We start from the raw sequence: 27,679 nt of genomic DNA on the forward strand, positions 1-27,679 counted from the left end.
AAAAAAAAAAAACAAAAAAACCTGCTCTTGCTGCTCTAAGTAGCTCTTGTTGCTCTGAGTGGTCTTTCTGGTCTTTATCTCTTTGCTGTGGGGAAAAAAAAAGAAAAAACACCACATTGTTCAAAACTTATTTGTAACCAGAAAATTGAGAAGCGTAAAAAAGCTTCAAGTTATATATTACATTGTTGTTTATACTGTATTTGGAAGACAATTGAGTGGAACTAGAAAGGAGAAATGATGATGGCTAAAAGTAAGGCTTCCATGCAAAGATACAGGTATATATGCAGTGGGCACAGTATGTGGGTTGGGAGAAGTAAAGTGTGTTGTACAAGGAGATGCTGAGTGAACTTAGTAGGGTAGTTCTCAGGGTTTTTTAATGTGGGACAAACACTGTGAAATTAGTTGCCCTAAGATGCTGTGCAGGTCAATGAATTTCAGAGTGTTTCAGAAAGGGATTGAATAAAGTCATGTCCAAAAAAAAAAAAAAGATATTTCAGAAGATGTAATACCTGGCTTGGATTATCCCCAGATTGCTTAATGCTAGAAGCCAAGAAGGATTTAGCAATGTGACAATCAGCCTTTGTTTGTCTTAGTCTTTCCCTTCATATAAGAAACTTTCCACCTGTGCACACATGATAGGAAGAAATTAATCTCTCTGCAGCTCTTCCTAAAGCCTCTGTGTATCTGTTGTGCTCTGCAGGAATGGCTAAAACCAGGAACCTGGTTTTTGAACCATATCCCAACATCAAAGTATGAATAGTTTTGTCTGTCTCCTCCAAAAGAGCATGATGTATTTATTATTTTTTTTCAAGGTCTACTGTATCTCTAGGATTGCTATTAATACAGTGATAATTGTTTTTACTTTTTTCACAAGCAGGATATGAATTGAAATAGGTCAAAGCCACTTTTGCAGCCATCCTTCTAAATCAGAAAACTGCTTTACAGTTCTTTTATTGATGGCTGATAGGATACATCTTTCAAGGATGTAGGTTAATCTAGCTTAGGCAACAAACTTAAAAGCCTAATGCTATTTTGGGAAATCTTTTTTTGGGGCAGAATGGGTTTGGAACCTTGCCTAGACTTCATTTGGAAAGTGTCACTTCAGCTTCAGTTTTCTTCAGGATATTTTTTGGCAGGAGAGATGTATTCTTCTCTATCGTGGTACTCATAACTGAACTGTTGAGGCTGGGGTTACTTATTATATCACTACAGATTCCTGTCTGTCTAGCAGTGGGATGGAGTAAACAGTATCCAGCATCTCCTGTCTTAACGCAAGACTGTGAAACAGCATGGAAGCTACTTAGACTAGACTAATGTGCATAACTATCACAGTGTATTAGAACGTTACAAGATAAACCCAGTAGTTATTGGCATGCCTTGTTGTTTTTTAACTCTTAATAAAGTTGAATTATTGCTTTTAGCAAATTAGATAGAAGTGTTTGCATTTAAGGAAAAAGCAGTCTGAACTCTTAAATTTGAAATGGTATTATACATACAAAAAAAAAGTTGATTTTGTGGAATTTATGTTTATTTTATTAATCTACATATGTATTTTTTGTTGCAGAAAATATAATGGTCACATTGAAAACAAACCTTTAACCATTCCAAAAGATATCGATCTTCATCTGGAAACGAAGTCTGTGACTGAAAGGGACACTATTGGTAAGAATAAGGATGTTGACAATGATGTAGTATATCAAATATATCCTGGCATCTTCTATCAAGTATTTATTTACAGTAAATGCTGGAACATAATTTTTGTCGACAACCGATATAAAGAGTGTTAAATGAGATTGCAAAAATTGTTGCAGCCAGACATTCAAAGCAGTATGAGACAAGCAGAAAGGATCACATCATGGTCTATTTGATACAGAGATCATAGCTTTGTATGAGAAAATGGTAACTGACTGATGTTGAAACATATGTTTAGTAGCTTGTGGTAGCAGTGGTAATGAGAAGATGATTGGACTAGATGATCTTATAGGTCATTTCCAACCTTGTGATTCTATGAATCTATGCTTTCTGCTAGCTTAAAATACAAAATGTATTATTGCATTGAAAGTTAGACCTACACAAACAAAACTGACTTAAATGCTTAGGTGCCAGAAATGACAGTGCAGAAATAAGCAATGTTAAATGTTTTGAAAGTTGCTTGTTTTTTAAAATAATAATTTTGATTCTTTAATGATAACCAATTTCCTTTATATATGTAACCTTAAGACTTTTCTATGCACATATGCTATATATTTCCTGATTTACATTTTCATATGCAGGTGCTGTATACAGAAGTGTATAGTCAATGAATACAAAGATATTATAATTATGAAATAAACAAGAGAGTTTGGCAAAGCAGATTACAATAACAAAAAGAGAATAGATAAAAAGCTTACCTGTGTCCGGGGCTCACTGCAAAACTCCAGAGGAGGGATCTCCAGAAGAGATCATTTCCCACTGGTAGTCATTGAAGTGAATTGCCTTCACCTGTGCTCCCGTGGCTGACTCACTGCTCGCCTTAGGTGATCAATCAGAGGTTCAGGCCGTGAGTGAGGAATTCCCATACAAGAAGCATAAGTGTCTTCTTAAGTGTTTATAGATATGAATGCAGCTGAAAACTTAACTGGTTTTAAAGAACTATGAATACAAGCATGTTAAATCTAACAAAATTATTATTTCAAAATAAGTATGGGACTTGGAAATACCTGAATTTAACCAATATCTTGTGTTTGTCGTCAACTATCTCATAGTCAGCAGACAAATGCTGCATAGTGTTTTGTGACTTTTTAACTCTCATGATCTAGGTAAGGTGTTTGGGAGGGACAAGCTGGGCTTCATTATCATGAATTGTTCTTCACATTTCCCAGGAGCTCCCTCTTTGTAAATAGTCCAGCCTGCCAGTGTGGTTCCCAGAATTTTTAGGTCAAGTCAATGGTTTATTACTGTGCAAAAGACATCAATAATGTTGAGCAAACTCTGAATGGTTTAGATTTTTTTTTTTAGGAGAATATATAAATATATACTATTTATATAAACTGATAGCCAGTAACCTTTTAATCTTGAACCCTTACTTAGAATTGTAACTAAAGGAAAGAGCAGTTTTCTATCGTGATATTGATATATAAACTAGTTATGATCTTTGAGTTAATTAGATCAATCTGTAAAAGCGGAGATGCTAAATAAAATCTTGTAGCCTTACAAAATTGCTTAGTACCAACCCAGAATATTCACAGAGCTGAAGAGAGAAGTACAAATTAAAAGGAAAGGCTGTCCAATAGAAAAAAGTATGCCATTTTTGTTGTTGATGCTCTTAACTTCAATTATCTGGTTATGTCCAGATCAGTTACTTGAAAACAATTTTTAATTGTTATTGTGTTCTGTATATGATATGTATATATCATAGCTGTAATGATTGCAAACTTGTATTTTTCAGCATTACATTACTTTCCTGAATATCAGTGGTTGGTGGATTTCACTGTTGCAGCTACAGTTGTGTATGTTGTGACTGAAGTGTATTACAGCATTGTGAAGCCCTCACAAGAAATGAATATCAGCGTAGTGTGGTGTCTACTTGTCTTGGCTTTTGCAGTGTATCCTTTTCTGTTTTCTTACATCATTCTACCAATTCCATCATGCTGCAGTTCATAGAAAACTCTCTATTGTTGTTTTAAAGAATACATAAATATTTGCCATTTGGAAAAAGAATTGTAGCTAGCATCATTTTCAGGTAATGTGTATGCTGTAGCATGCTTCTTTGTATGTGCTGATATAAACAGCATATAAACAGTCATACCAAAGCATTTATAGAAAAAATACAACTCTGTGAATATAGAATTAATGTAATGTGTAGCTGTTCTAAGCTAATATTTGCCAACCTTGACAGTCAAACGTTGCTGTCCATACAGATTGTAATTTTTGAAGAAGCGTGCAATTTACTGCCTGGCTTTTCTGTTATGTTTAGCTTCATACTTTCTGAAGTAAGTAATACAATAATGTAAATCATCATTTGTTGCAAAGTTGCATGCATGAATTCATAAGATTTAGAATTCAAAACATTATTTTTCTCAGATTCAGTGCATAATAAAATGTATAGACAGTTGTAGGAGCTAAAATGGTACTGTGTTTTCAATGTTCTGTGAAAAGCAACATTCTCTTCTGGAAATAAAAGAAACAGTATTTTAGGAAACAAGCAATACTGAACCATAAGAAGAAATAGCTGTTCTGTTTGCATTTGGTAGAGAAGACAGTGGATGGTTCCACTATAATTAATAATTAATTTCCACATACCAGTCATAGACTTTGGAGAGGAAAGTTGCCTTTTAAAGATAGGAGAGGTAATGAAGCAAAATAATCGAATAAGGTCCTCAAGGAGTGTAGGTTATAGAGAGAGGAGCTGGAAAATAAAGCTGTGCAACTCCTTTGGTACCGCAACAAATAGATCAAGTGCTTAGTTAGATATAGCACACATATATTGAAAATGTATTCCTCTGTGCCTTTACAGTAAGGACAAATTCCTTTTCTGACTAGCCTGAAGTGTAAGTGAAATGCATGATTTTCCTGGTCATGAGTATTAACTTTTAAGTGACGGAGCTAATGAAGTTAAGGAAAGAAATCGCTGGCAGTAACTTGTTTCCAGACCAGGATTTTTTTTATTGACTTGTATTTGTCAGATCCACAGACCAAAAATTTGTTTTCTGATCTGCTGTACAGACAGGAAAATCAGCATCTAGCTCTTGTGCACCTTTTAATGGTGTTATAGCTATGTAGCTAGGCACCGTTTTTTTTAATTATTATTTGGTTAGGCAAAGTCAGGAATCTTGGCAGAGAAAATAAGAAATTATTAACAAATAACTGATGAAAACCAACTCTTTTGACTCCCATAATGAGAAGGAGAATGAGATAATGAGATTATGAATTATGTCCAGTTTATTGGTGGCAGTGCCCTATTTGCTTCCTCTTTCAGACCTTGGGCATAACCAGCTTAAATAATTTTATTGTGGTTGTGAATTACGTATTGGCAGAGATTTCATAGGAAAGACGACTGCAATGTTCCATTCTTAGAGTGGCGTTTCAAGGCAGTCCTAATTACTGCTTTCATTCAGTCATCAATTGAGAGCAAAATGAATTGTAGAAATTTAAAAATACTAATTTACATGGCAGCGCAAGTTTTCTGTCTTAGTAGTATGAACAAACAAGTAATTAAGATCTTTTTTCTGATTGGTTCTTTCTGACCAATTTTTTTTTATATAAATTGAGCCTAAACCACCATTTTTTGCTTTGTCCTATTCTGGTTCAAGCATTTGAGGTCTCACTGCATACTGGGACCTGAAGGAGGTTATAACAGTGTGAGTGTTCCCTGCATTAGAAATACATTGGTTGTATTCTCTCACCAACCTTCCTACATGGCAGAAAGAGAAGAATGGCAGAGGGGAAATTTTTGTATGTTAGAATTGATAACAGAAAGAGCAGTTAATTTGTGGTTTCTCAAAACACTGACATGAAGCACATTTCACATCCTAAACATCTTGAAATATATTATCAAATCCCATAATTATATGTCAGATTTCAAATATAAGTTCTGCCATGGAGATGGACAGTTGATTCTTGTCCATTGTTGGAAGCAAATAATTTTTCTGTGAAAGAACCTTTTGTACTGGATGAAAATTTTGATGTACATAGTGACATGATACATAAAAGTACTTTGACTTTTTCAATTGTAAGGTCAGATAGGATAGTATTAAAAGCAAACAATCATAAGCTAGAAGCTAAATTTTATTTAGTAACTTACTAGATAACTTCATGTTTTAATATTTTTGCACGTGCGTGGGCATGTATTAGCTAAAGAACCAATATTCTTCTGAGTTTTTTTAATAATATACTTTGGAGATAATTGATAAGGATTTCTAGTAGCTTGTAGGAGTTAGAAAAAGTGAAAGAGAAGTTAAAATTTAAGATTCATAAGACTTCTTAAAATAAGCAAATCTGGAAAAACCAGGGGAAGAATGGCCTCGTATGTAGGACCAAACCTTCAGAGACAAATCCCAGGAAACAAGAAACTTGTATGCAAGAGTGCCCTTCTGTTTTGAATGTGTTGTCAAATAGTGAGGTCTAAAGTCTAAGGGTTTTAATTTGTTCAGAAAAAAATTCTATCTTTTGGATAGTTGTAGAGATACGGAATCCTACGCAATGGAATGTGTAATTTCTAACCTGGTAGTAGAACATTTCTTTCATACAACTAATGAATGACCTAATTAGGACTATTCTTGTGCCACTTTGTACAACTTGTATTTGCTGGGTTTTTTGTTTGCTTGTTTGTTATTTTTCAAATAATAGTAAAGAGACCTTACTTTTAAGGGAGGCTTCCCTGCAGAGTAGATGATTTTGTAGAAATCCTGGTGAAATCACTGCTCCCTCCTATTTAACAGAACTTGACTTTATTTGACTGTATGGTTCCTGCACTGATGGAATGAAGCGTTGTGACTGTTGCCCAGTCTGAGAGGTTAGGTGGTTATACAAAAGTCTGCAGTACTGAGCAGCACATTCTAAATGTGTTATATTAAAACTGACACTTAGATGAACATATTAATGTGACTTATTCCTAGCTTTACGGCTGGGTTGAAGGGAGTTTGTGCAATAGGTGATATACTGTGGTATTGATGAAACAATCTTTGTGATTTCAGGAGAAAACTTCTGTGTTCTTGTGTTATGATGTCAGGCCTCAGTGCTGCTGAAACTCTTGTAAAATCTACAAAACTGTTCAGTCATTCAGTATGTCAGGGCCAGGAATTATTCATCATGACTTAAGTATTGGAAAAATATGGTTGACTGATTTCAGTTGAGAACATGGGTGCAAAAGGATGTCAGTAATTATGTGGGCTGCTCCTGTTACGTTGGTCCACAGTGTCACAGGCAGATGTTGGTGGTATGACGGTAGAGGCTGAACATTGGTACCAGCATCCCTTTACATGTTACTGTGTGACAAAGGGCATCAGAGGGGCAGTCTGACAAATGATGTCTGACATGAAATTGCTTATGAAGCAATGGTGTCAGTGAATTACTTCCTGGAGAACAAATGGCGACCACTGACGTTAACTGATGACTGCTGAATGTTTATGGAGACCAAAGAATGGATGTGAGCACAGTGAGGGGTGGATGGTATGTTTTAGCAGTGGTGACAGCCACGATCATCACTTCCGCTGGTGCAGATTGTTCTCAGCATAGCATGCAGGCTGTTTCATTGCAAGTGAAGATACGTAACTAATGGTAGTGACTTTGTTGATAAATAGTGTTTTGTAGCTGAGAATATGCTCTGTCAAATACTGCAACTGTGCTCTTTTCGTAGGATCCTAGAATCATTAGACTTCGAAGAGACTTTTAAAGGTCATCTAATCCAAGTCCCCTGCAATTAATGGGGACATCTACAGCTAGATCAAATTGCTCAGATCCCAGACCTCAAATGTGTCTGCAGGAATAGGGCATCCACCACCTCTCTGGCAATTCCAGCCAGATAAGGTATTCTTATATATTATTATTAATAATATATTATTATTAATAAATAATAATAAATAAATAAATAAATATTAATATAAATAAGATAACCCATGGTAGGGAATATTGCTGCAATTGACAGCAAGTAAGCCTAAATTAAAACAATATTGCAGAGAAGCATGTTCCGAGCTACGTATTTTTTTTTTATCATTGCTTTGCACTACCCTTTAACTTTAACCTGGAATTGGCTCATCATAGAACTGCCTTAGTGTAGATGATCAAAATACAGCTTTGTAATTCTTAAATATTGTTATTTTTCCAATTTAATTTTCCTTGACCTTTTTCTTGTGTAGTAAGGTACTGTTTTCATTGACCACTCATTACTTCAAAGTAGAGGAAGGAGGTGAAAGATCAGTCTGTGTCACATTTGGCTTTTTCTTCTTTGTGAAAGCAATGGCAATTTTGATTGTGACAGAAAATTATCTCGAGTTTGGACTGGAATCAGGTAACTCCTTTCTTCAGTATTTGCAACAGTCTTACTTACTGCATGATCAGAAAGATTTATTTCAGGTCTTTTAGATATTTTTGAGAATATATCTGGTAATTTTAACTCTGTTATGTGATTCACTGTTTCTGGAGGATATTCTGTCTATTTTCCCTGCTTTGTTTTAAGATATGTAAAATGCCTTGGCTTTTTTGTTTACATTTGCCTTCCAGTTTTATTTTTAATCTGTTTTGATTTGCAATGTGAAGTGAAGTGCCTTCACTGAAGAAAAAAAAAAAAAAAAATAGGTACTTGGTCTGTAAGAGTCAATGTTAATTCCATTAATTTTCATGAAAATGTTCAAGTATCAAATAGATATTTTCAAAGACTGTTAATATCCAAATTTTATTGTACTGTGGCATAATCAGTGTATGAAAGAGTTATCCTAGCATATGAATACTTTTCAAAAGATGTATTGTTATGTGGGGGGGAGTGGCGGGGAGAGTTGTTTTTACTGTGATAAAATACATATAATCTGTGTGTCTCCACAGGATTCTCAAATTTCTCAGAAAGTGCTATGCAGTTCCTTGAAAAGCAGGGTTTGGAGTCCCAGTAAGTCCTGGAAATACACTGTTCTACGTTGTGTTTGCATTTATAACTGAACCACTTGGATTTTCTTAGCAAGCATTTGTCTAGCATATTGTGCTGTTGTACATGCTTATAGTTGCTCAAAAAATATGAAGAGGTGTATTAATGAGAACAATCCATCAATACTTTGGAGTATCTTTGTTTTCTCTTTAGATATAGTTTCCACCCTGGTAGTTTGGCTGTAGCATTTAAAAAAATAAATGCAGAAGTACAATTTTCATGGCAGTTCTTAAGCAATCTTTGCAATGCTGAAGGAGCTATTTAATACAAAAAAATATCTTTTTGCTGTTTCTGTGGTATGTAAGCAGATGAATGTGCAAAAAAGCTTCAGACACTTCAGATGGAGCTTGCGATGAAGTTGGCTTTAGGAGTAAATTTTGACTTTTGTTCACATCTTCAAGTTCTGTAGTATTTTCCTCCTTCACAAATACATCTGCTTGCTACAGGATATCTCAAGTTTTGCATGGGCAATGAAGGGAGTGTGCCATTGTTTGTTGTGTTACTTGCGTACACAACCACTGTCGTAGATAGGCTTTGTGTACTGTAAAACGGACTTTCAGTACAACTCTGTCCTTATACGTGCTGACACGTGTCATGGGGTGTATCCTTACTGTGAGGGATAAGCTTTCAATTTCTGACTTGGAAGTTCTCAAGTATTGTGCCAGAACTATGTAATTTCTTTATTTCTGTGGAACAGATCTTTCTAGTATGCCTACTTAGAAAATATATCATTTTTAGGCAGGAATATCAGAGAAACCTTTAACTGAATCCCATGTATTTCTTAAACTTGCTTTACTCCGTTTTACCTAAGCTATTATGACTTTACTAACTTCTTTGTTAATTTTCCTGTTAACATTCCTTTATTTTTAAACTTTTGCAATGCTTTGGCTGTTCATAGGAATGACCTAGTTGACAATGGTGTCTTTTGGTAGTTTGAGGTTGTAGACTAACAAGTCTGAAGCTTACGTGGATAACTAGAATTGTTTTTGTTTTTCTTTAATTTGCTATGTCCTTTGATTTTTTTGTGTATGTATGTTTGTAATTCAGTGTTTATTAATTCCATAATTTATTTAATCCTTAGTACTTTTTTCAGTAATTGTGATGTAATGCATATTTAGTTAAAAAAAAAAAAAAAAACAGAGACAGAAGAGACATAACTAATTGGGTACATGCATGTGTTTGTTAAATCCGTCGGAAAAAAGTAATAAGTTTGACAAAGCTCCTTAATGAATAAAGAAAGAATGCAGCTAACATATAATTTAAAAACCATTAATTTTGACTAGAAAATTTAAAATTGTGATATATCTGTTCTCTTAAAAAATAACCACTGACTTCGTTCTGATAGCTTTTTTATGATACAATTAGTTGTTAATTTTAATATAAAGTTACTCTTTTTTGTTTTACTGTACTAACAAATTTAACATCTTTTAGGAGGTTTTTTGTACTAGGAAGTTTTTTTAATAGGAAGGTTTTCTGTTCATTTTATTAAATAAACAGGTGACTTATTTTTTGTTTTAGTGCCTGCTTGTGTTGTAATGATGCTGGTATTCCAGAGTAAAACTGTACAATACTTTTTGCTTTTTGATTAAATATACTGTTGAAAGTAATCACTGATACCCTGCCCATTCACTTCCTCCTCAAGAAAATGCTTATTTCCTCTCTTTTCTTTTAGGGGTCCTGTGTCTAAACTAACCTTCAAATTGTTCCTGGCTGTTTTGTGTTCACTTATTGGTGCTTTTTTGACATTCCCTGGCTTGCGACTGGCTCAAATGCATCTGGATGCTCTGAATTTAGCAACAGAAAAAATAACACAGTAAGAAAAAATATATGCACATAGGTATATGCTACTCAATCTTAAATCTTTGATGTCTGGAAATAAAATGAACTATTCCAACATGAAGGTAGTGACTTCTGCTGCTGCCTGCATTTTGTATCTCAAGCAGACTTGCCATCTGCCTCTTTCTGGTCAACCTGTGCTCTGACAGTCTTTCATTCTTTGCCTTGTGATTAGAATCCCAGTTACAGGAACATTTCTTTCCTTTCCTCCTGTTAGAGCACCACAAGGAGTGTTTCTACATAATGCTTTCTTTCTTCAGTCATGTTTCTTGGAAAGTTCAGTTAACTGGAAGAAGACATACAGCCACAGACTTTTTTATTTTCCTCAGTAGCCCAATAGATGAGCATCATGCTGTTTTTGATAAATTTAGGGGAAGATCCAGAGGCAAACACAGACAACAACAAGCAACAACAACAAAAACCCACAAAAAATACAACTAAACAACAACAAAAAAGGAAGAAATAGCCTCAGAAAGGCAGCTAACTGGAAAAATGTTTAAAGTGAATCTAAAACTCAATGCAAACTTCTGTTAGTAGATTTAGAAATTAGCATATAATACTTCATTTTCCAATATTTTGTGCTTCTTACATTATGACTTAATATTTTAAAAAGTCAGATGCTAATCTGACTTTAAAGGAACATTTTATTTTGCAGCTGCTCTTGAGCAGTGAAATGTTTTCTTAGATTTAACTGTTTTTTTTTTTTTCCAGCTTTTTCTTGTTGACTGAAGAGCACCAGATGCCTTTTGTAGGTCTTGACCACTGATATTTAATACACAGATGTTACAGCATGGGCCATTGTGATGATTTAGTCTGTCCACTTAGCTGAGAGAAACGTTATGTCACCAGCAAGTCCAGGGAGGTGATTATGCCCCTCTAATCTGGTCTTGTGAGACCCCACGTAGAGTACTATGTTCAGTTCTTGGGCCCCCAATACATGGAGGACACGGAGCTGTTGGAATGGGTCCAGAGGAGGACCATGAGGATGATCAGAGGGCTGGAGTATCTCCTCCATGAGGACAGGCTGAGGGAGTTGGGCCTCTTTAGCCTGAAGAGGAGAAGGCTCCAAGGAGACCTCATGGTGGCCTTCCAGTATCTGAAAGGGGTCTACAAGAAAGCTGGGGAGGGACTTTTTGTAAGGGCATGTAGTGACTGGAAGAGACGAAATGGTTTTAAACTGGAAGAGGCTAGATTTAGACTAGATATCAGGAAGGAATTCTTTACTCTGAGGATCATGAGATACTACAGCAGATTGTCTAGTAAGGCTGTGGATGCCTGTCCCTGGAAGCATTCAAGACCAGGCTGGATGGGGCTGTGAGCAACCTGGTCTAGAGGGAGGTATCCCTGCCTGTAGCAGGGGGTTGGAACTACATATGATCTTTAAAAGTTTCTTCCAACTCAAACCATTCTGTGATTATGTTTTTGGATATTATAATTATATATAATTAGTTCTGCATAAACTGAAATCTGTTTAAGTGCTCAACTTAAAAATTAGCTCTGTTTAAATTGAGTCCTTCACTCTTGGTAAATTTTTATCTAAGTACTTTGTATTAGATTTGAGCCCTTTGTAGATGAATGCATGCAGTTAGAGCTGCAGGCTCTTGGCTTCTGCTTTATCTGCTGTTAAATTTCTGTCTACGTGTAGGCTGTGGACCAACTCTTAATCTGTACTTATCAGGCAAATAAAATGCTCATTTTTTCATTTTTATGTACATAAATATTTCAAAATTTCTTGTGCCTTTTCTGTTACTACGTTGTAATTTTCCAGCATATTCCCTGATCTGTGAATGTGAGATTCTCTGCAGGAATATAAAATCTCTGAAACAGAACTTGATTAATCAAGGTCTAAAAGGTCAATTGATAATTACTGGTATGAGGTTTTGAAAAATAAATTTTGTCTAACTTGATGTTTACAGGATATTAAATCTGGTTGCTGAAGATAACGTTATGCAGCACCAAGCATTTTTTTCACGTCTACTAATATTTTGACTATTCAAACAAAAAAATATAAAGCAAACAAAAATCTCATACTGTAGAATAGATTAAAACATGATCAATCAGCAGTGTAAATAGGTAATGAAGTTAAAAACAAAGAGTTATCCCTTGTAGTTTCCAGTGGGCCTAAAGCGATCAATGTTTGCTCTTTGTGATGTGTGTTTGTCAATGAGCAGATCATTCCTTAGTGTTTGCAGTTGTTCGACAATGACTAAAGGGAGTAGTAAATGAGGATGACTGTAACTGATGCAAAGTTCTTTAAATTGGAAATGGGAAAACAGTACCTTTCTTTGCAGTCAAACATAAGATTATACTTGGTAGAAGAAACCAGAGAGGACAAGCCATATTTATAAAGTGAGAGACTTATAGAAAACAATGACATCCCACATAAGTAGTTGAATTAGCTACCACTTGAATAGTGTGGTTGAAATAATTAACATTGTTCTTCCATAGATGTATATACAGGGAATAAATTTTAGAGAAAAATAGGAGAAAAATAATGTCACTTTTAATTTTGTTAGTTTGATTTTGTGAGCAGTATCCGTCTTTGTATTTATTTTGGAGTTGTCTTAATTTGTACTATTTTCATACAGTCATTTTCCAGAACCTGTTACAAGAATTCTTCAGCCTGTTTCCTTCTGCTCAACTAAACAGAAAGGGAATCTTGTCAACATTTGGTACATTCCAGTCCACTGACTTAGTAGGATGTCTTTAACTAGAAGCTCAAGTGAAATGTTTTCACAAGTTACTAAAACAATCTGCACTGCTCTTTGGTGCTGTTGTGCTCTCTAGCAGTACTTGAACACTTACAGTGCTTAGTTCTTCATTTGAAACCAATGGTTTAAGTGGTGCAGTAACTGCTTCTGAAATATTCCAACTTTTTAGTGAGTATAGAATGAGTTTAGCAAGCTTGATTGTTTGAAATCAATACAGTATGTCAGAATAACTTTTGGTTACCTCATTTTTCTTTTTTTCTTTTTTTTTAATAGTTCAGAAGAAATGTCTTTGGAGATGGTCATATAGATCATATAGATGAGCCAGTTCTGTTAGAGAAGAAGCATTGCACTAGCAAAAATACCAGATTACAGGATGAAGTGTCAACTGTTCTTATTTTATTTGAGAATTGTAAACCTGGGGTATGGGCTTTAGATTTGTCCAAAGGAGGAATAAAAGAAATATGTTAATTTCAGAGGAAACTTCAGAATAATATTTTATTTTTTTAAATCTTTGATTTTATATGTTGAGTTCCTTTTAAATTAACAATGTAGACAGTGTAGTTTTGTACTGTGCTTTTTAAACAACGTATTTTTTTGTTAGTATCTGTAATTGAATGCAAATTTCCCCTGGTTTGGGTAGATAATGGAAATTAATCTGAGTACCTTTTTCATAAAACAAATCTTAAAAAAATGACGTTATCCATCTAAGATGCTGACTGCCTAGATTAAAACTGTAAAAGCTACTGCAGTTTGATGTCATGCTATGGAATTTTTTAACAACTGTCTTTTCTATAGTGTGATATGGTGCATGTAGTTAGTTCCTTTGATTAGATTGTTAAAGTGTCTGGAAAAAGAATTATTTCAAAGTGTGCTTTTAAAACCACAGTTTCACAGTATGCAATATTTTGTTAAAATGTAAGTCATAATGTTAAAAATATAGAAGTAATCTCATTAGTTACCTTTCTCTCAACTATATTAAAACTTGGACTTATCTTTTTGAGTCTGTGTTGCCAATTTCAACAGTACGGTTATTGTTTGCATTTAACAACTTCCTTCCCCCTCCCTTTTTTTTTTTTTTTCAGAACACTGCTACATATAAACTTCTTGGCACCTTTATTTATGGTTCTTCTATGGGTAAAACCAATCACGAAGGACTACATTATGAACCCACCTTTGGGCAAAGAGAGCATACCTTTGTAAGATTCCCTTTGAAACCTTTCTGGGGTTATTCAGTGTAAAGCTGTCAGTCTTAGTAGTGCCTTCTGAAAGTTTAGCGGTGTGAAAGACTAAAAATTGTACAGCTTTTGTCACTGAAAATATGCCCTTTAGAGCTCATCTGTCTCAGAGCAGGAATGAATCACAGTCCTGAGTTGATGGTTCTAGAAAAGCCACTGTGTGCTGGCATCTCATGGGTTGTTTCTTGTGGGTCTGGAGTACCACCCCACTACCATCTGTTGCAATCTTAAGAAATGAGTGGTTGTGTTGAAGACAAATGAGATGCGTAGATATGAGGACTGGTCTGAGGCTCTTAGTATGATGAGAAGTGTTTCAAAATCTGTGCACAGATGTAGTGCCTAGCTTCAATATTAATTTTGCTTCATTAATAGATAAAATACTTAAAAACATAAAAATGGAAGATTTTCATGAGTGATGCTATATTATAAAATACTGTTTTCAGTAGCGTAGATGGTTGTTACTATTGTTTTTAGTCTAGGAAAATCAAAATAATAGTAATTGAGTAGGCTTATAACTGGTATGTTTGGCTGTCAGTTTTATTGCTTAGTACATAGGTCACTCTGAAAGTAATGCCTCCCATTTATTTCCATGGGAACTACAACAAATAAAAAGATCACAGTAACACTGTTTAATAGGGCAAATAGCTACAAAACAGTCTTTTTCAGCATAGTTACCACCATCAGTTACACATCTTCACCACTGATGAACAAGAGCTGGAATGCTGTGCTCATAAAAACTGCATGACTGTCTGGAACATGGCTAGTCTTTCACATTGCTGTTGCCACTGCTGGGGCATTCTAACTGCTATCTCACCGTGCTACCACCACTGTTTTGTCTCCATAAACATGCAGCAAGTGTCAATTAATGTCGGTGGGTCAATTTTTTTCTGCATGGAGAAATTCAGTGACACACCTTTGCTTCATATGCATTTCTGTATCAGATGCTTTTTTTGTCAGACTGCCCTTCTGCTGCTGTCTGTCTCATGGCAACAAAATATAATGGAGTTTTGGTGGGAAGGTTCAACCTCTAGTTCCATGTCACCAACATCTGCCTCTGACATTGTGCACCAATGTAGTAAAATAGGAGGCATTAATTTCACAGCAGCCCTTGTAGATCTAAAAGATGCTTTAAAGACAATTTTGTAACCATTAGTCTATTACATAAAATTTGGAAATACAGATTTTTTTTGCTTCCATTTTACTTCTGAGTTTATCTTAAAATGGTCATGCTGTAATAAGGTGTCTAAGGCATCTGAGTTTCCCATTTGCTATCTAGAACTGTGTGTATCTCAAAACCTGGAGTTACCTGACAGTTTGTAATGTTTTGTGTACGTTACTCAAATTTAGTCATTCGAGAGCTGTTATTTGCATAAGTGGAATTTAATGCTGTATTGGGGCTGCTGGGAGGTAATAGTACAAAGAGAAATGGGTGGAAATGAATACTTATTTGCACATTAACTTTGTAACTCTGGATTGTTTATTAAGTATTTCTGACCATATGCCTGAAGATTTCTTTACAGAAGATGCTTTTTGCTTTTTGTTTTTTAATCTACAGAATGTCAGAAGATACATTTGACACCGTGAGATTGTGGATTATAATCCTGCTGTGTGCTTTACGATTGGCTATGATGCGCAGTCATTTGCAGGCTTATCTGAATTTAGCACAGAAGAGTGTGGATCAGATGAAAAAGGAAGCTGGCAGAATAAGCACAGTAGATTTACAAAAAATGGTAAGTACAGTGGAACTAAGATTATGCATTTGGAATGCTTGCTCTTTTTAATCTGCTTTTTTTCCAGTTTGTTATGTCTTCTATGGCACCACGACTGGTGGTGACCTGGACCTGGAAACCTGGATGAAGCTTTCTTCTACAGAAATAGCACTGACAAATTCTCTAAACCAAAATATACAGAGATGTCAACCATATTATGCAAATGCTTTATCTTAAACTGTTCATGCGTTGTTGGAAGACATCCTGTTGTGAAGTGTTATTTAAAAATACCATGGCAGACAGTATGCTTCTCTTATTTCTGTGCACAGATGTAAACTGTGGAGTGCATAGGGTCTGTGGCAATTAACTGTTGTAATGTGGGAGGAATAGTGAGAATTTGAGTTTAGAAAGAAGGGCAAAGTACTGTTACCTAATGAGAATTGTTATTTCTCAATTGAGACCAAATTTAAGATAGATTAGTTATGTTTTGGGATAAGATATATTTAGTTCTGTAAGACCACTCTTGTGAGGCTTCACAACAGAACTACCCATCTTGTTACTGTCAAAAATGATAGGAAAGATTGGATTTTTTTATTTTATTTTTTTTATGAAAAAGAACAAACTGACAAGGTAGAAGTCTCTAAGCTTCCTGTAGAACAGCGTCGCATGATACCTGCAAATTAAACTTGGATTTCTAGTGTTGTGTGATAGTGCTGTCGGATCATGTTGCTGATCTGGGGTGCATTCCAGGAAGAATATTGAAATATGATATAAGATGAGGGTTCCTCTCTTAGAATTGTCACTGTCACTAATAATTCTGTCTTTGTTGCCACCGGATATCTTACTGTTAGTAGAGGACTGCGTTGTAGTTATTTCACATGTGTGAACAGTGAATAGTGTTTGGCTTTGTAGTAAACGTTAGGAAATGCAGGTAGTGATGCTGGTTATGATGGAACTGTATGACAGAAGTTTTGTAGGCTTTCATCTTATCTGTGAAACAAAAATGTCTTCTATTTCATAAGTCTGTTTATCCAGTATGTACACGTCTTCTCTTTAAGAAACCCATGGCCACTAATACAGTTCTGTCTTATTTTATTACCATGTTAGCCTTTTCTTCTGGAACTCTTGCCTGTAAAATCTTTCCTGTCTGCCTTGTAGCTGACTATTACTTTCTTATTTGTTCTTTTTATCATATTTCATCATTTATCTTACAGTATTTTCGATACTTCCTTTCTGACTGTCTTACTGCATTTTTTTCTCATGCTAGTTTTTGATGCTTGCTCATCTCAAAGCCCTTTGAGACATTTTAGGGATATTTCCAAAAATGTCATGTCTGTCTTCATCTTTTTTGCCACCCTGTATTCTGTTCTTTTCTAAAATCTGATTCATTGCTTGCTTTCTATTGATTTTTACGACTTTTTCTCCTCTTTATCTGATACATTCTTTTAGGTCAAAAGCTTATATGAAATACGTAATGTAAAAATCTTGATAAATACGGAACAGATTAGAGGGAGGAGAGAGTGATAAATCTGAGTAGGTTTCAAGAAGTAATAATGTATATATGAAATAAAGATATATATTAAACAAACTTCTAAATAGTTTGTTATTCATAATCTGCTAATGAAAAATCCTCTTGTCATTGTTTTTAAAACTGGTGTTTTACATTGGGAAATACTAGACACGTCTTCCTTTTTTACCAAATTTTTGTTTACTTTTGGTGAAACTTGAGATTTTAACTATCTTGTTTGCGTGGTGGAATTTATTTTGTAAATAACAAAATTTTTTTTAGTGTATTGAAATAGGAATCTTTGAACAATAATATGCAATGTTCATAAGCAGAATTTTTTCAATTTTTGTAACTGAACAGATGTTTTTATTTACTTCCTTTCACGGTTTCCACTCAGAATTTTAAGTGCCCTGATGAGCTTATCAGCTAGGGTTTTTTTTTCTTTAGTTGTTTTGAAGACGGTGGGTCATACACTGAAACACGCTAGAAAACTTAAAATTGCATTTGTGTGTGTGGGTTGTTTTTAATGAATTGCATATTCATGTAGGTTTGCTCTGAACTCATAAATGACTTTATTCTATCTTCCCAGGTGGCTCGAGTATTCTATTACCTTTGTGTAATTGCCTTGCAGTATGTTGCACCATTGGTAATGCTCCTTCACACAACTCTGCTTTTGAAAACACTAGGTAGGAAAAATTTGATGGGCAAATCTGTTCTGTATAGGACTTTTATTATATTTTCAAGTTGCTACAGAGGATTAGAATTTATGAGTAATGCAATACAGAAATATGTTGTTGTTTCCTGTCATTTAAAACATATTGATCTATAGTTTGTAAGTTATCATCTTCTCTTACTGCTTTTGACGCCTATCAGTGATATGCTAATTTGATTGCTTTATTTCTGAGAAATTGTGTAGTACAACAAATGAAGCTTTTTATTTCTATTTAAATATTCATATTTTTCAAGTATTTTAAGTGAGCTGTATAAAACATTGTTGATCCAATCTTTTATCTATTATTTGATTTTTTTTTTTCCCCAGTTCTTCAATTTTCAGTGAGTTATTGAAAAGAAATTGAAATAGAAGATTCATTTCACTTACAGGAGACTTGATATCACTGGTTTTTTTTTTTTCCTTCCTTATGAGGGATGTCTTTCACTGCCTGCCATGCAATCATGGCATTCTTTTTGCAAAATGTCAGCTGAAAGAGAGAGGCTTCATTAGGCTGTGATTCATTTCATCCTGAAGCAGACATCTATACCTAGTGAGATTAATCATACCAGGTACTGACGAGTCCCAAGGCAACTGTTTCACATGTAGATGTTAATATGTCAGAAAGTAGGATGAAGCCTACCCTGATGGGTTACTAGTGTGATCAGGAAGCCATGAGGAGGAAAATAGTTAGTTCTTGCTAAGTTACAAATATTTGTGTATGTGTGTTTAAAACATATAAAAAAAAAAAAATACAGTGTATAGAATGAAGAAAATTTAATTTGATAAAAATTTGTTAATTCTTTATTTCAACAGGTAATTATTCTTGGGGCATCTACCCAGAACTGAGTTCCAACACTCCGGTAGAAAACAGCTTGCTTCCCAATTCAGCTTATTCTGAATCTGTCCCTGCTGATGGAAAGATGAAAGTAACCGTAGTACAAATAACAATGGCTTTGGGAAGCCTAAAGAATATTTTCACTCCTCTCCTGTTTCGGGGACTCCTGTCGTTCCTCACGTGGTGGGTTGCTGCTTGCCTCTTTTCTACAAGCCTTTTTGGGCTTTTCTATCACCAGTACCTGACTGTGGCATGATCAACTGATAAGTATGAAGTCAAATTCTAGACACAAACCCAGGTACCCAGGAGGAGGCGAAGAAAAAAAGAAGACAGATATTTATGAAGAGAAAACATATCATATTTTTTAAACTCTTCCTCTGTGTTCTCAGGGTGAATATTCTTAAAATGCTTAAAATCACAACTGGGTTTGTTAGTTTTGTTACCCAAATGGTAGCTAACTAATTCAATTATAGTGGTAAGACTGATATTATTATATGGCAGGCACTGGTGCGCATGTTTAAATGTTACAACTTCAGAGTATCTTGGTTTCTATAAAGAGGAAGTCGCCTTCAACACTTAAAGAATCAGCAGTCAGTAACTGAAATGTGTGAGTAGGTACTGGTCATGCTGATGGTGGCTACTTGTTGAGTAAAATATTGAAACTGAGCCATACAATGGACAGAAAAAGGGGATTTTAAAAAGTTCTGTTGGATAGTTTTTGATCACTTTTCACCATGAAAAATGAAATAATCCAGCAGGACAAAAGCAATGCTGTATATTACAGTAAGGAAAGTTGTATAAAACTTCAATTTATCATAAGAAAAATGTATGGGCCTGGCAGGTATTGCTGCCTAAATATTATGCAGGAATGCTTGCACAGTGAAAGGAGAATTATAGAAAAACAAATAAATAAATAAATATAATTTCAGTCCCTAAGTCATTTTGAAGTAATGGCCATTTGTATTGGTGCTAATCTTGATCCACAGATTCCATTCGGATCTTTTAAAATTTTTCTTTTTAGATAATAGATAAAATTCCATTGAATTCACAAAATAATAGAATTAGACTAGTGATGCCAATTAAACATTTCAAAACAATACAGTTTAATCCTGCTGACTGAGAGTGTATGTATCTGTGATGTACATATATATATATATATATATTATATATGAAATATATAATATATATGGAGTTATAAAATATGGAATCTTTATTTTAAATTACTGAATGTATACTAAAGGGCCATGGGAGAGGGATATATATGTATCTAGTAATTTCAAGAACCCATTTGAAATGAAAATTAAATTTTTTTGAAAGTTCAGTTGAAAGGGCTATTTGTTTTTGGTGCCTCTACAAAGGTACTTAGCTCTACTAAAGAACTTATGCTGTTCTGAAAGAAGAGATCTGCTTCATCTCTTAGTCTTGAAATTTCTGCTGTGTCATATCATTTCCTCTAACCAGTATAACTTGTGTTAACTTGGCCATGCAGTAACAACTAGTATCTCTTGGCTTCAGAAATAAATTTTCTGTGTAGTAAAACAATTGTTATAAGGAGGAACAAGACTTAAATTCACAACTTTTGCTTAACTGGAGGGATAGAGCCTATATATCAAGCCATTGTGAAACAATGATTGATGAAGTTTTGGATATTTTGTGTAATGGGATAACAGGACAATTCATATGCAGTAGTATTTTTTTAAAAAAGTTAATATTTCACCATGCAGAGTTCAGTGCTTCTTTGACTAATATTGGCTATTTTTATGTTACTGTTTTTTTTCTCTTTACTTTGTGTACTACTTTAGCATATAATCAGCATTTCTAAATGAAAGTTTAACAAATATTAAATATGTTGCAAACTTACCATATGGGAAAGCGAACTGCCAGTGAATGCAGAAAATTCAGAATTTACACTGGTGATAAACTGTCTTGCTATATCAAATACCCTTTACGTATTTACTAATACTAGGAAAAGATCTGCGTGCACCAGCTAGTACATACTGCATGTGTTTGGGATATCTTGAGAACACCTTGCGTGACTTGACTGGTTTCATTGCAGTGTAATATTTCAGATGCAAGCTTTGTTTTTTTACACCAGCTCTCCATGACTAACAAGGACAAAGATTCATCTGTGTAAATTGGACTAGGGTATTTTACTTCATGGATTCAGGTCCTGAAATATTCCTAGGATTTGAATTTCAGATAAATAGAATGAGAAATTATCACGGGTCCAGTAATACTGGATCCAGTTGCTGTTAGTTCAAGATATTTCATTAATATAAGAATAATGCAAGCATCTAAGTCATAGGTGGGTATCCACCTTTAATGTTTCAGTCATTACACTAGTAAAACAATGAAGTACAAATTGATTCTGATTGTGAACTTGACCCAAAAAGCTCACTGCTTGAGATTGTTGCAGTTGAAGGATAGGAATAAGATGACTTCAAAATAATGCTAAGTGACTGTTTCCTTTAGTATAGTGCATATTCTTGGAAGCTCGTAGGTAGAAATGAACTATTGTGTGTGTAGCTCAGCTCTGCAGAGCTTTTGATGAGGAATCACACTGTCTTATGTTTCAGATATCATACTGTTCACAGTGAATTATGCACTGGATGATGCTAGCATTAAGATCAGTGCTTTTGGTTGTTGCTGTTTTGTTGTTCCATGGAATGAGAAGGATGACCCTATGATCAGCAGTTTGATCTGAGTAGGAGGCAGTTTTCTTTGGTTTTATTTAATCCTTACATGAGGCTTATTGAAAACTATATAGCAATAAACATCTTTGAACTTTTAGGTGACAGTGAAATGGGACGAAGTATATTGCTATAGTTGTGAGCAATGCATTTTATAACTACCTTATATGATATGCTCAGAAGTGACTTTTAAAATAAACTAGCAGCCTTGATAGTTCTGACCTACATGTATGTTATGTAAGTAGTATCTGCTCACTTGTTCAGGAAGTTCTTTTAAAACAGCAAATGCTTCCCCCCTACACCACCATCCCCAGAGAGCTTTATTGGCACTTTGTGAGGGGAAAAAGTAGCTTACGGAAATGGAAAAACAGATAAAATAAGACTGAATTGCCAGTAATTTTTATTCAGGATTCTTGCTTTTTTTATTCACAACCTACTTCATTTTTGAGAGAGTTAGGAAGGAAAGATGCCTTTGATGAAGTTCAGATCTACCTTTATCACTCTGGTAATGTGACTTGCTGGCCTGATGTTTTTCTTTTTTCTGTCCACAACTTTTTCCTTACATTACCTATGAAGAACTGACCTGGCTAGATTAGTTAATATTTATATGTTGATTATTGTTTTGTTATGGGTTTAAATTAATTGGTCATTGCAGGACTAGTTCTTTAAACAATTTAAATAACTCCAAAGTCCAGCTGGAATTTGAACAGAATTACTAGTACGTTAAAAACTCTTTCTATTGCAGTTGTCATTTTAGACAGAAAGTTAAGATAGTGCTAAATCCATGTCTTCCAGCAAGATTCAGGATAGTCCAAGTGTAACATTTGGGCTGGAGAAGTTGAATGGGAAAAGGAAGTGGGACTTGAACAAGCCTGCTTTTCCACTTTGCAAGCAGTATTCTCAGGCAGCACTTGACCTTTGTTGATCATTTGAGGCTCTAGGATTTTCCAGGAGTTGAAGGAACTGTGGCAATTTTTCTCTCTTCCTGTCTTCTCTTGCTTGAGAAACAAATATAAGAAATAAGTATTACATCAATACAAGAGAAGATCCTGTACCAGGGGGATATGCTTTAGAAAACTCATTTCTATGGCAACTGTTCTTCAACTTCTTCTACTCACAAATACTGGAAGATAAGCAAATAGAAATGCACACTTACCTGAATTGTAAAGTCATACTCACCGCAAAAGATGCGGTCAAGATACATCATCTATGCAAGTAGGTATTAGATAGGTAGTTAGTGCAGAGTTTTCAAGTAACGTCAAAGGAGCAATTAAAATTATTTTTATTATGCTGTACTGGAAGTACAGCTAAATTCTAATAGAGGTGTTGGATTTAATAGAAAATTTAAAAGTATCTTATGTAAAAACGTATAAGTCTTTTCGAAGGCTCTACAAGGTAAAATGCCATGTGTGTTTTTATTCTCAAAGGATTGTTTTGGACATTCTCTTGTTTTGTTTGTTGTTGTTGTTGTTGCTTTGTGGTTTTTTTTGTTGTTGTTGTTTTTTTTCCCCAAGAGATTTTGAGTAGTTTTGAAATGTTACAGATTGTTTTGGTATATGACAATCTATGCCACAAAAATTCACCCTACAGTTAATGTTGTCTCTAACAAGAATTAAGTTCATAGTACAAACGGGCAATCTTGAATGAAAACAAGGCCACACAAAATAGAATGTTCTCTTAGAGAAGTCTTTGCACTATGTCTAAGCAAGTTCTAACAGAGGAAGTCAGTAGCAGGTCCCTTGGATCATAAATCGTATATGGAGGTAAATGCTTACCATAATGAGTAAATAAGACTGTTATTTTCAGCATTTGAATTCCAAGTCCAAAATCCCAGATGATAAGTTAAGAGCAGCCTGGTTGTTCTAAAGAGCATCTAGGCAACACATACCAAATGCCTGATTTACTTAACGCTGATGCAGGGCAGGCAGTCTACTGCAGAGTGATTTCTGTTCAACTTTTTCTTTAGAAAGGACTGCCATGCTTTATGGTGCGGGTAGTACAAGTCCTGAATTGATGGTATACCTAATCTCCATTCTCAGTACTAGTCTGAAAGGTTTTCTGTTCTGTGGGAGAGAGATTATGAGGCCAAGATGTTATTCCAAGGCTGCTTTTACTGAAATCTGTGTATGCTGCACTTAACTTTTTCAAGTGTCTCACTGTGGATTGCCAGGAGAGTTAACGCTGCACTGGACACTTCATGCCAGTGTACATGTATTTTTATAACTTTGATTTTAGTAGTATTTTTAATGGAAATTATTTTTAATCCTGTTACCATCAATCATATTTTAATTTTTTTATTAATATCAGTGCCTGCAACTAGAAGTCAAATATTTCTACACTCAACATTTTTTAAAACTTGATTTCCAGACTGGAGTGCTAGCAAGTATGCAGTTTTATATTGATTTGTGTAGTCTGCCTGTAAATATCAAACTTTTTTCACTTGCTGTCAAAACATCAAGCAAGACCAAAGGAGAAGATTCGGATTTGCAGTATTCAGCAGCATTGTACCTTTATGACTCTGCTATTAAAAAAAGCAGACACAAAAGCACAGGAAAACAAAAACGTAGATTTTAGAAGAAGCTTTTTATAAACTCCTTAATAGTTTTTATTTTAGTGATGTGCTAAGTATTTTTTTAAAGCTTGGCTTAAGATATCGTCGTAAAGTTAACTTTTTCTCTCTTTACCTCTTTTCACTTTGTCTGTCCATAAAGGGAAGTTTGCTTCCCTTATAGACCTAATTTTCAAGAATGCATATTTATTGTTTTTTAGATTAAAAACCAGAAAAAAATAAATACACCCAAAAAAGATTATTTTGTAACTGCAGTTCATACCTGTGTCATGATGTGCCAACAAACAGTTTTCTGTTGTCTTCAATCATTTTCTTGTCCACTGTTATTTTTCTTATGTGTTAGTACATACAGTTTCCTAGGAAAAATCCACATGGGGAAAAAGTCTGTATAAGCAATGCTAGGGCACTTTGTGTAATGTTACAACTGTTCCATTTATGTGACTAAATACTAATGTAAACATGCTACTAAATGATTTAAGCCTAAAAATTCCTACAAGATAGACTTGTTATAAATTACACAGGAAACACCCTCCAAGTTGTAAATACTTGACTTCAATTTCTCTGTTGCTGGGTTCGCGCATAAATTGTGTTGCTGTTCTGTCTTAAATATTTTCCTATCTTTTTAAGAGAAAAGCACATAGTACTGAACAAATCTGAGAATAGAGGGACTCCTAATCCACCATTTCAGTATTTGCCAAATGGAAAAGACTCTTATATCTTTAATGTAAACTTTAGTTTCCTATTACTGCTAAATTACTTCTGAACTATGATTTTATAGTTAGAGTTTTGCAAAGTAATACGATTAGCATGCTTTGTAGCAAAGGTGTTATCAAATGGATGTTGCATTATATAGACCTCTCCTGACAAATTCTCATTTACTGTATGCTTTTCGAGTTCATCAGGACTTAGAAACAGGAGAGTGCAATGCAAGTTGAAAGAGCTGAGGAGATATTGTGTTTGGGGGATTGCTGGCACTTTAATTTTTTTTTTTTTTAAGTCAGTGGGGATAATACTTAGGTGCAATTACTACAAATAATAAACAATCTAAAGAAATGTTGTATTCTTTTTGTGCACCGTAGACTAAAGTGCCTAACATGGGTGGTCTGTAGAAGACATGCATTAAACTTCTTGCATGCATCTTGGTGGTCATTTTGCTAAATAACAGGTCAGTGTTTGGAAAGAAAATACACAGAGTGCTAGTCCTAAAAAAGGGGATATGATAAAAACATTCTTTCCATACATCTTTTGGTATATAGAATGTCTGTATATTTACAGGTCATTATACACTGGAGGCAAATAAGATTTTGGAGAAATCTTTTCCATTTTTATTACTTTACTGATACAATGTGACACCCCAGTGCCATATGTACATTCGGTTTTCATCCTTTTTTGTGATTCAAGGAAAGAACTGGCACAACTTGGAAACAGTTGATTTTAGCAAAGTTTTCTAGTGACACCCTTGATTCTGCTTTTGCCCTACTTCTGCAGCTAGCTTTGATAAGTAGCTCTGCTTGAGATCAGAAAGACCACACTGAAGTTCACCACACCTGTATGGATTTGGACTACAGCAGAGGTGGATTGTAGTATGACTGTTTGGGACTGAGCAAAGAAGAGGCTGCTGGTTGTATTGGCCAATTTTTAGAATGCTTTTAGAGTAACTGTATAGCAAACTCATCTGTAGCTGTCAGCTACTTCCTTGCCTCTGAAAATGGTGAGCGGTGGTAATCATCTGGTCTGACGGGGGAGCTGAGAAGCTTGCCTTTGAGTAAATTATCTCTAAATGTGAAGTGCTTGTAAGCTGAAATGTTGTAATAGGTTTAAATCTACCAAAGGAAGCCTTCCTCCAAGGAAGCCTTATAAAACCATTTTGAGCTTTTAGCTCTGAGAAGTGGCTTTAGTAGCCTATGCTGTATGTAGTACACTGTTGGGGAACACTTGCTCCAGTAAGTATGCTAAACGTTTCCTTACACTGTGTGTAAGAGATGGTGGCTTGTTATTTTACTGCAGAACGCTAAGAAGCTGGTTTTGTCTTGTTTGTAAGTGTTAGCGTATACCAGGCAGCATTTTTTTAATGTTAAAATAGTAAAAATTGGTTTGTCATCTAGAAACCTAAAATCTTTAGCGTCAATAAATGCTGTGAGTTGAAGCAAGATTATGCTTTATTATTCCTCTAGTAATTCTGGTGAAATGATATAATTTATGTTTGTTTTTATAATGCACACATTACTGAAGTTAAATTTGTATTTGTTAGGTACTAGTGGTAATACTACAGCAAATAAGAAAAACTGTGATATCTACTGTGTATTGAGTGCCCCATCAACTTTCCTTTGTAAAGCATTGATCCGTGTGAGACATTTAATGTCTATTACAGTTATGCTAATACAGTATTTAGTATCCCTACATGTACTCTGCATGTCTTTGCATTTGTGCACTGTAGAAGGATAAATTGTTTTTCAGTACTTACTCTAGGTTTAAAAAAGCTTACATTATTTTATATAGTATTTCCCATATCCAAAATAGGGCAATTTCTGAAGCCAAAGATCAATAAATGTTTATTGTCTATCAGTGTGGGTTTTTTTCCTATTTTGTACATCCTACTTGCTTAAATGTACAGTATCTCTAGACTTGCCAAGTATGGTGTCATGGTTTTACGATTTTTTGGTTATTGGTATTCCACATCATAACATCATGTAGTGCACTGGGAGTTAAGGTGTTAATGCTCCAGTTCTGGGTACCTGTCCTAAAGAGAAGAACTGCATTCCCCAGAGGCTTTGCACTCAGAGAGGAGATATAACTCCTGGCAAGGTCACCTGATGCGCTTTTCTTCGTCTGCTCTTCTTCGTCTTCCTGCTGCTCAACCAGACTGCGCATCTCACCCCAGCGTTATGGTGAGGCCTATCCACCTTTCGCACATTCTCTCTCTCTCTCTCTCTCTCTCTCTCATTATATTTGATTTATTAGCTTCAATTCTAATTATATTGTATTATGGTGTGTTATCTTGCATTCTGATACTATATTTAGTTTTGTTTCTCCTCAGATTGTTGCCACTGTTTTTAATTATTTTGAGGTCCCCTGCTTCCCTTTTCCAGAGGCACGGATTTTGCGAAATCCCTCCCCCCCGCTAGTCACAGAACTGGGACGAACCAGCCCGTAAACCATTGACGTTCTTGATGGAGAATGCAGGCAAAAGCTGCTTTTTAGCTTTTTAGAATGAATATCTCTGAATCTCTCACTTGGAACAGGGCGGTGCTCCTGAGCACT

At 34.9% G+C, this 27,679-nt stretch overlaps 1 protein-coding gene across 5 annotated transcripts in view; it reads left to right on the forward strand.

The window, feature by feature from the left end:
- The window catches only part of TMEM161B (transmembrane protein 161B), a 47,918-nt gene that overhangs the window by 6,516 nt on the left and 13,723 nt on the right, over positions 1-27,679 (forward strand). For 4 of the 5 annotated variants that reach the window (XR_796308.3, XR_796310.3, XR_004162224.1 and 1 more), the window contains exons 3-11: positions 1,565-1,662; positions 3,428-3,584; positions 7,836-7,987; positions 8,518-8,578; positions 10,287-10,427; positions 14,244-14,357; positions 15,952-16,126; positions 18,202-18,298; positions 19,138-19,342. Coding sequence is in view for 2 of the 5 variants with exons in the window: in XM_010726072.3 (XP_010724374.1) it covers positions 1,565-1,662; positions 3,428-3,584; positions 7,836-7,987; positions 8,518-8,578; positions 10,287-10,427; positions 14,244-14,357; positions 15,952-16,126; positions 18,202-18,298; positions 19,138-19,342 (1,200 nt within the window). In the remaining 3 variants the exon portion in view is untranslated. Of the gene's footprint in view, positions 1-1,564; positions 1,663-3,427; positions 3,585-7,835; positions 7,988-8,517; positions 8,579-10,286; positions 10,428-14,243; positions 14,358-15,951; positions 16,127-18,201; positions 18,299-19,137; positions 26,984-27,679 lie in introns of those variants that run through there. The other variant, XM_010726071.2, reaches the window with a different exon arrangement.

This window comes from Meleagris gallopavo, chromosome Z (genome assembly GCF_000146605.3).
Source record: "Meleagris gallopavo isolate NT-WF06-2002-E0010 breed Aviagen turkey brand Nicholas breeding stock chromosome Z, Turkey_5.1, whole genome shotgun sequence".
In the NCBI taxonomy this organism is placed as follows: Eukaryota; Metazoa; Chordata; class Aves; order Galliformes; family Phasianidae; genus Meleagris; species Meleagris gallopavo.